This window comes from Helianthus annuus, chromosome 14, assembly GCF_002127325.2.
Source record: "Helianthus annuus cultivar XRQ/B chromosome 14, HanXRQr2.0-SUNRISE, whole genome shotgun sequence".
Taxonomy (NCBI): Eukaryota; Viridiplantae; Streptophyta; class Magnoliopsida; order Asterales; family Asteraceae; genus Helianthus; species Helianthus annuus.
Window position 1 is genome coordinate 58,029,206 of NC_035446.2, and position 11,612 is coordinate 58,040,817.

Here is an 11,612-nt window from a genome sequence, read left to right on the forward strand (position 1 = left end):
ATCCAATAATTTTGGCATATTATATGGTTGGATCGGACAAATCGTTCTCGGATATTGAATTTTCGATTCAAAATGTGATTGCGGAAAAGATTGACAAAGTTTTTAAACTGGTAGAAATTGAAAAGTCTGAAATTGATAAATTTGCCGGAAAAGCGAGCAAGAAATCTTTTTATAACAAACCTGGTTACAAAAAGAAAAACACAAAGGTTGGGTTGGGTTATAAAAAGAAACAAAATCAAAAGAAAAGGGTTGAAAAGATAAAATTTTAGAAAAAGATGAACTTTGTTCATGGAACAAGTTCAGAAAAAGAGAAAGAAATCCAATTTAGTCGACAGGCTAATGAGGAATTCTATGCTCAGAAGAAACAACAACAACAGGTCAGATATGTTTAGAAGAAAACATGTTTTAAATGTCAACAAATTGGACATGTTGGTCGTAAATATCCAAATCTAAAGCCTGTTGATGTTGAAAAGAATAAAAAGAAATCTGATGCTGTGAAACAGAAGTCAACCAAGTTTGAGTCAAAACAAACTTGGAAACCAAAGACACCCAAATTTGAGCAGAAACAGATTTGGAAACCAAAGGTTGATAGATCAAAGCCAAAACAAATTTGGAAACCAAGAACATCCAAGTTTAAACCAAAACAAATCTGGAAACCAAAAGCTGATTTGTCAAAGCAAAACATTCAAAATGATTCAAGATTTTATAAAAGGAATATTTTAAAGGACAAATTTGGGTGGTCAATAAATAAAAGACTTTTGTGAATGGGAAACGGAAAATTGTCACACCCCCAAAATCCACCTGCGGATAACACCCGCTTCGGGGGCGTGACTGACCAGGATCCAGCCACCAATTATACTGACTAATTAAGTTGATAACAAAAGTAACACTTACTAACCATAAGATTAGCAAATATCAAGTTCAGTGTTCAAAGTTTTAAGTTCAGAGTAAATGTAGCGGAAGCATAATTAACAGTTTTAAACAATGTTCATAAAGTAAGCATAATAAATGCCCAACACACGGGCAGACGACCACTACACATCCCAAGTAGCTGCTCCAGTCACTGGCCACCTGCAAAGCATGCAGTAAAGGGTCAACAATAATGCTGAGTGAGTTCACTAGTTGTCCAGTTTTAATTACCAAAAACTTGTTTCACCAGTTAATTTATCCGTTTATACATGTCATGGGGAGCTACCCCAAAAGTTAGCGACTAAACTGTTTTTCCAATACCGAACACTAGGTAACCGAATGCGTTTCCGCAGGATGCCCCGATGTCAATGTTCTATCATCATTGACGGATGCCTGAGTACATTAGTTCACGACCGATCCCATACCATGGCACGGTGTGAGGCTGGTAAACACCTAAATAGCGCTATCAACTAATAACCCGTTCGCCTGGCACCGGCGACTAATCGGTATTATGTAGTAGGGACTTGAGTGATAGAGTTGCGTTTAGTGCCGTTAGTTGCATTCCGTATAAACCGTAATTAACTAAAAAGGTTTCCCAATACAAGGGAAGATAAAGTAAGTTTGTTTCCCAATAACTAGGGAAGGAAAGTGAATAGTATCCCCCTTTACCAGGGGATAGGGTTGGTTAGTCTCGTGTCCCAAACCACCGGGACGCATGCTTTTAAGTTGTGAACTCACCTTGGGTTGCTCGGTATGATACGTTACTTGGTTAAGTATGTTGGTCACCACGTCCTAACATGGTTACCAAATATGGGTCAAGTCGGGTACAAGTAAACACGTATAAAACACACTCAACATAAATGCAAACAACTACAGTAACAGGTATACATGCAGTCCAGTCAACAGAAAGTCCAACATACAAACAGTGGCGTTATTGGGCCTAAACAGTAACAGATACACAAGCAGTCCAGTTAGCAAATAATCCAACGAGTTCTTTGGCCCAATAACAGCCCAGTCGAGACGAGGGTGACTCGCAACCAAGGTTGCGACTCGCAACCGAGGTCTCGGTTCGTCACGTTTTGATTACGAGTCGCAACCGGAGATTACGACTCGCAACCAGCAGTTCCGACTCGCAACCGGACTCGATACGCGTTGATTACGACTCGCAACCGGGAGGTCTCGACAAATCCTGCTGTGGTCTCGAGTCGCAACCAAAGGTTCCGACTCGCAACCGTGATTACGTGCACATGAAGACCTTTCTAGAACCTGTCACCTTGTACGAACCAATAGAAATGCATTTTCATGAAACAAATATGTACTATCCACTAATATTGCATAAACATGTTTGTTTGTCTATTTCGTGCACAAATCAGATCAAAACCAACATATATCAAATATTTTGACATCATTCAAGGTATCCTTTATTGGGCTTTTCATCTTTAAATAAACATATTTATTTAGACAAGATAAAAACACAACATTATGCAGGTTCCTAGGATTAAATCAATCAATCATAAGGAGGTTTATGAACATTCCATTGTCCAGAATTTTGTCAATGCCTTATCATTACCTACTGTTTCACCCAAACATATACAAAGTCTAAATTCATAGTAAGAAATAGTCAGCCTATACCCAGTATTAATATAATATCAAACATTATCCACAACAATCACCAAATAAGCATCCATTTTTCATATAAAAATCCATCTCCATAAACAATTAACAGTATACAAAGGGCCTTATGAACTCCAAAATAATCGATGGGTCATATATCATTACAGTGACATCATACAAAGCACCTTGCATTCCAAACAGTTGGTACATAATCATATATATATATCCAAAGTTCACAAAAACACCACATATTCAAACATAACCTATTACTGACCGAGAAATGGTGAGGCGAAAGAGGATGTGCAGGCTCTCACTGCTACTGGTCTGAGTCGGAGCTCCGGCAGCCGTCGTCGTCATCGGCTCCGTCACCACTACCTCCGCTGCAACCTGCAGCACCAGACCCGAACCAAGGAGAACCGCCGCTGCTGATGATGACCGGAAGCTGTCTTCGCTGCCATCCGTCGTCGGTAGTCACTCAATCCGTCATCACCACCATCATTTCCCGGTGTTTCAGTACCACGTCTCCAATAAGTCGGAGCTTTGTCGGGACTGTAATGCCACCGCCGCCCCTTTTGTTTTTCTCTCTCTCGACCTTTATTTTAATCGTTGTCGTCACGGGTGCGACTGCCTTCGCCGGCGCCGCCATTACAGCTCCTTTTCCTCCTTAGCTTCTCTCTTGTTCATCAGGCGAACCTCTCTCTCTCTCTCTAATCCTTCTACTTTCTCACTCATTCCACTATGAGTGGGTGTGTGTGTGAAACGAGACAACAAGGGAAGATGGGTTTCAGGGGTTTGTTTAGTTGGCCAGGAAACACCGCCGGAAAGTTGGCCGGAATGTATCTCCGACGACCGGAGATTAGAGAGGGGGCAAGAGGTGTGCGGCTGTCTATTATGGAATTAGGGTTTTATGCTTTTTAAATTTTTAGAAATGAGGGTTTAAATAAGTTTATATATGCTTAGGGTTTAGGTAAGTTGGGTTGGGCCTGGCCCAAGTGCGTATGGGTCATACAAAATTACGGGTCTCTCAATTTAACGAACTAGCCCGAGTAAATTGTAAAATTAACTACATCGAAAATTATACGTGCAAAGTGAATGTTCGGCTTGGGTTTGTTTGCTTAGACGAAGCGTTCCTCGTGACGCGGTTGTGATTATTTAATATGTACTAATAATAATAATAATAATAATGATAATAATAAATGCACGTATTAGTAAAATACCCTACTCTTGACAACGAGAGTACAGGTTGTCACAAAATCGATTCGACCAAGAAGGTTGAAAATAAGTTTGAAAGAGTTTTTGTGAAAAAATGACAAAGATTTTCCGCAACTGAATGATTCGTATTGTGTCACAACTCACAATACCCAAGGTCAAACAGGCCTTGGTTGGTTTATTCAAGTACTTGAGTTGTTTGCATATGCAGGTGTTTCAGAAGCCAACAGAAGTTCAACAAGAGCAACGGAGCAGCCTGGCATGGGAGGCAGATTCCTGTGGATGAAAATAGGAAGTTTGTTTTGTTAATAATAATAAATAAAACATACGCCAAAAACAAAAATAAAAATTAGAAAAACAGCAAAAATAAAAACATTGTTTGTTTTTAAATTGTTAAAAATTAAAAATTTTAAAAAAATGTTGAAGGAATACGTCGAAACCCTCACGACTAAACAAACAAAACTTGGTACAATAAGTTTCTTTCAAGTGGTTAAATAAAAATTGTTTGAAAATGGTCTTTAAACATGTCAAAATCAATGTTTTGTTAATCATGGGGAGAAGGTCAAGCAGAAAATGGATGGCGAGATGAAGCTATCTACATCGGTTTGTTAAATTTTCATTAAATGTTTTAGATTTTAGGGGAGTAAAAATTTTGAAAATACAAAAAATTTGAAAATTTGAAAATGTTAAAAATATGAGAAAAATCAAAAGAGTTTTGTGTAAAATGAGGAAATGATAGTACATCAGTAAGACAATCACAGCATGCTAAAGAAACGGAAAATTAAAATGTGATAAACAGTCTCACTGATGATATGCCAGTAGGTTTTTACACACTTAGTAAATTAATTTCGAGATATAAACCTAAATCAATAACTTTCTTATTTCGTGGGAACATCTCTCGGATATATGGATGTAGTACTCCGAAATTTCATTTAAGAGATTGCCTGATTCTGAGATATTAGGTCTTTATACTTACTGATATCTGGGGTATTATACTTCGTCTTCTGATTTTGCGACAGCAATAGCCTAGACCTTGTATAATGCTTTTGCACTTAAAACTTTCCCGCTGCATAAAAATTGAGAAAATATTGAAAGATATATATCAAGTGCCGTTGTAAAGAAGATTCCTAAGTGGAACACACCTTAAGTCGAGCCTTCATCTCTTTAACTGAACGGAAGTTCTAACCTGAGCTCTCAAGGCCTCGTACTAACCCAGAGACATATATCATTTAGGTATATTCACCTGTAAGACTGATCTAGGGAATCTTGATGCAGGAGTATATTCTGAGGTGGGACACGCGAATAAGTTAAGTTCTTAAAACATTAAATCTTGTATCTTGAATCAATTGAAGTTTGTGTGAAAATTTAAGTGCATCAATATACTGACAATCTAAGTGAATCGTCTAAAACTTAAAGTGTACATAGATCAACGGTGCTTGTGATGTGTCATAAACTGATATGATCCTCTGACGCGAACTCAAACAAAAATATGTCTGTAAATATTTCCTTATTGCATTTCATTATTGGAAAATCTTAGAAAAATCCAAAAAGAGTGTTTTAGCATAAACTTTGTAAAATACAAAAAGATTTTGTTTTCGTTTTATGTTTTGACAACTGATCTTGGAAACTTGAGTTCTCAAAATCTAAGTATGCTCAACATGTCTCAGAAAATAAACAAGTTCATTAATTTGAAACTTGAGGTTTTGTAATGAAAAATCGAAAACAGTTCATGAATCTCCAAGGTTATTAATTTGGACTTGGTAGATAATCAGATAAATCAAGGTCATTAAATTGAACTTGATTATCTGAGAGGGTTTGTGAAGTTGGATGCTTAAATGTCAAATATAAATTGTTTGGCTAAAAATGGAAGTTATTTGATAGGGGGAGTAGAGTCAGGTTATCCTAGAGATTTTTAACTGTCAAATAAATTTTGTTAAGAGCTAGGTTTCTGAGCCAGGTGGTTTAATCCTGGGTTTACAAATTCTCTGAACCAACTGTTAAATGATTTGTGTTAAGAGCTAGGTTCATGATCCTGGTGATCTCAAATATGTTTAACTGTCAAATGAATTTTGTGAGAGCCAGGTTTCTGATTCTAATGTAAAAAATTCTCTCAAGTGGTTTAAATTGTCAAATTTTCAGATGTTGAGCAAGGTTTAGATCCTAAAAGCTTAAAGCAAGGGGGAACCTGGAAAAAGAGTCTGACGAAAAGGGGAGCTGAGGAACCAGGACGCAAAGGGGAGTCTGTGGTGCTGAATCTGTCAAAGTTTCTTGAAGACTCAGAAAGAAGATAAAGACAAGCTACGAGATTGACTGCAGCAATATCCAAGGGGGAGTCTGTGAGTGCATATGTCTATCGCTTGCGTCAATCACGTATCGTAGCTGAACAGATGAGACAACAGGTTAAGAAGTGCTGAAATATAACTTTCATATGAATACAGCAGGTTCGCACGGATGAACGGTGTAGGTCTACACGAACCAACTGCGCTATATTAGGGTTTCATGAGTTGATCCGTGCGCAGGACCTGCAGGTGTTCATCCGCACTTTGAGTCCGTCCGCACTTGTAGATCCATACCAAAATGTCCATGCGTGATTATCTGCGGATCTAGTGTTAGTATATATAGGTTTGTCTTGTTCATTTGTTGGATATAACTTTGAGTGACAAGAGTGGGGAAACTCTGTCAGTTTGTTTTCGTGGTTTTGTACGTACAAATCATTAATAGAAAACATCTTATAATTAGCTTGTTCTCGTTCAATCCACTATCGTACTTGGATTCTGCACAAGATACGAGCTCTACGCAATCAACGGAGCATTCAAGTGCATCGGAATTGATCCTAAAACACACTCTCAGGTGTAACTTGAGGTTTTCAAATCTTCAAATTCCCTAATTGAATATGCACTATGTTTTCTGTACATTGTTACTCTATTAGTGTAGACTTGAGAACACAGAGAATCTTTACCTCATCAGAAGTCTCTGAAGATGAAGGTTAAGAAAGGTCACCCATTAAAGCATGATTGAATTCAAACTCCAAAGCTTGTAGTTGATCCTTACATTCATATTCATTTTTCTTCTAACATGTGGATGCAGAAGACGATGTGTGTGTATGATTTAGAGCTCTTTTCTTGTCATCCAGATCATATGAGTTGATGATTAAAATCAAATTTGCCAGGGTTGTTTTGTATGGGTCATGTTTTATCTTGATGGTGGCAACACTAATGTCCATGTTTCGTGGTAGAGCATTCAAAAGTTTCTTATTGACTTCACCAATTAACCTCTCAATTCCAGCATCTTTCATTTCAGATATCAGCTAGGCAAATCTGTTGATCTGTGTTTCCAAGGTTTCACCCATAATGTGTTAGAACCCGTTGAATCTATGTTTGAGCATATCATTTGAGAATACATTTTGAAACAAAGATGGTGAATCAGAAGCATGTTGTGAAGTAAGAGAACAATTCACTAATGAGGGAAAAGTCGTGAGCATCTAAATTTGGCAGGTTTGTTAAAATTTTTGAAATTTTAAATTAATTTGAAAATTCTAAAAATCAATGACAAATAATGAGTGTAATTTAGTCCAATTAAATGTTTTGGAAAGTTGGAAGATTGTGAAATTTGAGGAAAATTCTTATTTGCTGAAATTGGAGCCTTTAAATTTAATGAAGGATTTTGAGTCTGACAGCTAGGGCAAACCATCAATGGCATGGTGATTTGTCATGTGATCCGGCTCATCGAGACCTTTTCGTCGCCTACTTGTGTACCCCGTAACTAGCCTAACTTATGCTTTGTTTGAAGTCTTTGTCTTTTTTCTCTGTTTCCCCCTAGAACACAAAAACAAACTATAACCCGAAAATAGGTAATAATCCCATAATCAGTTGTGGAGTCGAGAACACGAATTAACCCGCAAACACCTACATGAAAACGGTGTTATCAGAAACAACTAATGCACTCCAAAAATTGATTAACCTTGAGAACTTTTATTCCTCTGAAAACACTTTAATATCGAAAACATCAAAGAATGTTTGTAACACGTGACAACACCTAGAATCCTAACTCCTTGCGATGAACCAAAGTGGACTTAGTTACTATAATTTTCTAAAATTCATAATGTGAGTGTGTACCTTTATAAGAAATACACGTTTTCAATGTTTAAATATTAAATAATAGGATTTTCAATCTGTTAAAAAAATTTAAGAGTTTTTTTCACAATTATACTTATTTGTTATTATTATTATTATTATTATTATTATTATTATTATTATTATAATTATAGGATTTATGAATTTTTATTTACGTACAAGAAATAGAAACCTAGACTATATGTATATTGTCACGTCACTATAAAAGTCTATTAAAGCTATCAAGTACATATTAATGGGATGTAAATATGATGATATTATACAAGGTAACTTTATAGAAAGAGTAAATTATGATTTTGTACTCTGGCCCTGTGATTAAGTCACTTCTACCTTATAAGTTTAAAAAAAAAAATTAACATCTGCGTCCCAACGTCATTTTTTCTAACTATTTTGGCTCTAATCACTAATACCATCCAATATTAAATGATTAAATGTTAGTCATGTGCCCTCACATAAGGGACATTTATATCATTTTACCCACATAAAAATATCATATGAAAAGAAAGGAACGAAGTGGTCTTTAATCAAAAAAGATGTAGCACACAACATATCATATGGGAGATAAAATCTAGAGGTTTCGCTTGGGTGAAAAATATATTTTCTTGTAAATGTATTAGATTGACGGAATGGTGTAAATACCCTATGTACAGTTTGTAATCTCTGTGCCCTTTGCCCGTTTGGGTCGGGGGTGTTTTGTTTGTTTGGCCTTTTGCCCGTTTGGGTCGGAGGTTGTTTTATTGAAGTTTAATTTTCGAAAAAAAAAAACATTAATAAAACCCTTTATCTGACTCTCTGCTTGTCTTCTTCAACCCAACCCCAAATCCTTCCATCTTATAGAAATGTAACCAAGTTTATCAAGTGTTCCAATTAAATAACTCAAACTTTTTCCATTCCTCTAAAGTCATTAAAGTTTAGTTTAATGTTTGCCAGGTTACCACGTAACAATAATGGTGTGTCATGTTTCATTATTATCATTATTATTATTATTATTATTATTATTATTATTATTATTATTATTATTTTTGATATGATTTAGGGAAAAAATTTACCCCTTCATTCTCAAAGACCAATATTAAGTGGGGAACATCGTGGGAGTTGAGCTGGGAAACCATAATACCCTTGTTAGGGAGATAATCCGAGGTGAAGGTATTAATGGGGTTTTAAAATGAATATTCTATCGTTCAATATCAGAGGTATCTCTGGGGGTGCAAAAGTGGCTCGGGTGAAAGGTATCAGGCTTGCAAGTAAAATTGGTGCTCTAGCCATTCAAGAAACCATGGTAGAATCGGTTCCGGCGTTTTCTACTGTTAACCTTTGGGGGAATAGGAATTGTGAATCGGCTTGTGTTGCATCAGTGGGTTTGTCGGGGGGGGATCCTATGGATCTAGGATCCCAAGGGGCTGAAGGTGGCCAATGTCATTAAAAATAGGAATTATTTGATTCTCAAAGGCTCGTTAGTCGGGAGTGGTGAGCAGATCAACCTTATTAATGTGTACGCCCCGCAAAGATCTGCGGACAAATTAGTGTTGTGGTCTGACCTCTCGTCTAGAACTGATGACTCCGAAGGTATGTGGGTGGTTGTTGGAGACTTCAACGCGGTTCGGAATCCCGAAGAAAGAAAAAAGTCTAAATTTAAACTGGTATGTGCGGATAATTTCAATAACATTATTTTTAACAATGGGTTGCTTGAATATCCACAGCAGGGGCGTAGATTTACTTGTATCAGGGATAACGGGAGAAAATTGAGTAAATTAGACCGTTTTTTGGTTTGTTCGGAGTTCTTTATTAAGTGGCCATCGGCGTGTGTGCGAGTTCTCCCGTCTATTCATTCGGACCATTGTCCGATCATTCTCGACATTGTTGACCTGAACTTCGGCCCTCGGCCTTTTCAGGTGTTTTGTTCTTGGCTTGGAAAACCAGGTTTTGAGGATGCTGTCAAATCGGCAGTGGAAGGTTTCTTTCCGTTTGACCCGCCGGATAAGTGTCTTTCTTCCATGTTTGGGTGTATCAGAGATGCTATCAAAAAGTGGAGGGATGAGTTTCTTTCAAAGGAGAAGGAAGAAGTTATTTTAGCGCTTTCTGAACTCGAACAGTTGGAGCTTGATATGGAGTCAAGGGATCTTACGGAAGACGAAGAATGGTCTTTAGCGGAAAATAAAAAAAAATTCTGAAGGAAGTTGAAAACAGAAAAAATATGGATCTTAAACAAAGATCGCGGACCAAATGGGCCTTGGATGGAGACGAGAATTCTAAATTTTTTCACACTATGGTTAACAATAGGAAAGCGGCTAACTTGATTCATGGCCTTTCTATCAATGGTGAGTGGTGCTCGAAACCTTCCCTAATTAAAAAACATGTCCACTCTTTTTTTCGTGATAGGTTCAAGGAATATTCCTCCAACAGACCTGTTTTTTTAAGTGAGAATATTAAGAAAATTTTGGACGAAGATAGAGCTATGGTGGTAGAAGCTTTTTCTGATCAAGAGATAAAAGAAGCTATTTTTTAATGTGGGGACGATCGGGCTCCTGGTCCAGACGGGATGAATTTCAGATTTTTCAAGCAATTTTGGGACTTATTTAAAGAAGATTTCTCCAAGATTTTCGCTTGGTTTCATAATAATGGGGAGATAAGCGATGGTTGTGGCTGTTCTTTCATCGCTTTAGTTCCCAAAATTAACGATCCGGTGTCTCTTAATAACTACAGGCCTATAAACTTGGTTGGAGTCATTAGTAAATCAATCTCTAAGGTTATCGCCAATCGTATGAGGAAGACCCTGTATGGTGTTATCTCGGAATCCCAATCGGCATTCTTGGAAGGAAGGTACATATTGGATGGGCCTTTAATTGTGAACGAGCTCATCTCGTGGATTAAAAAGAAGAAACAAAAAGCCTTTTTTCTGAAAATAGATTTTGAAAAAGCTTACGACAATGTGAATTGGAAGTTTGTGGTTGATATTCTATGTTAAATGGGGTACCCGTCTACTTGGTGCAAGTGGATTCGGGGCATTCTCAAATCGGCTTCCTCCTTGGTTCTGGTTAACGGAGCTCCAACTTTTCTCTTTAGATGTGAAAAAGGCATGCGACAGGGCGACCCGCTCTCCCCTTTCCTGTTTTTAGTGGTTATGGAAGCTTTATCGTGTATGCTGGACCGGGCTAAGGAGGCAGGAGTGCTAAAGGGTATTGTCACTCCTAACAATGGTCCGATTATTACGCACCTTTTGTATGCTAATGATGCCATCGTTATGGGTGAATGGTCTAAGGATGAAGTAGTTAACGTCGTGAGAATTCTGCGGTGTTTCTATGTGTGCTCGGGTCTTAAGATTAACATGGAAAAGTCTAACCTATACGGCATCGGTGTGGAGGCTCAGGAGACTGGGGATATGGCTATTGAGGTGGGATGTCGGCCCGACATCCTCCTGTTCAGGTATCTCGGTCTAAATGTGTGACAACCCTCACCAAAACAGGTATCCGTACAAATTAATTAATATTTAATTAATGCTTAATTACTGTGCTTGCCTACAATTGTGGTTAAACTGCTTCTTGATTTCTGATACATACATATTCATGCATCATACTTTATTACTGTCACTCCATTAATTACACACAAACTATAGTGACAAACTTGATGCACAAAAGCACTGTTAGCACCATGAACGGATAACCCAGTAAACATGTTGACATAGCCAGCACTAGACAGACATTGTCTCTAAGGCCAGTATGAGCCGGGAATAGATTACTACACTAGTAG

The 11,612-nt window shown here is 37.5% G+C and overlaps 1 protein-coding gene across 1 annotated transcript; it reads left to right on the forward strand.

The window, feature by feature from the left end:
• Nucleotides 1–10,830: 10,830 nt before the first annotated feature.
• LOC110906991 (uncharacterized mitochondrial protein AtMg01250-like) lies at nucleotides 10,831–11,310 on the forward strand. The gene has a single exon (XM_022152033.1). It carries the CDS (start codon nucleotides 10,831–10,833, stop codon nucleotides 11,308–11,310), a length of 480 nt encoding a protein of 159 aa, XP_022007725.1.
• The last annotated feature ends 302 nt before the right edge of the window (nucleotides 11,311–11,612 follow it).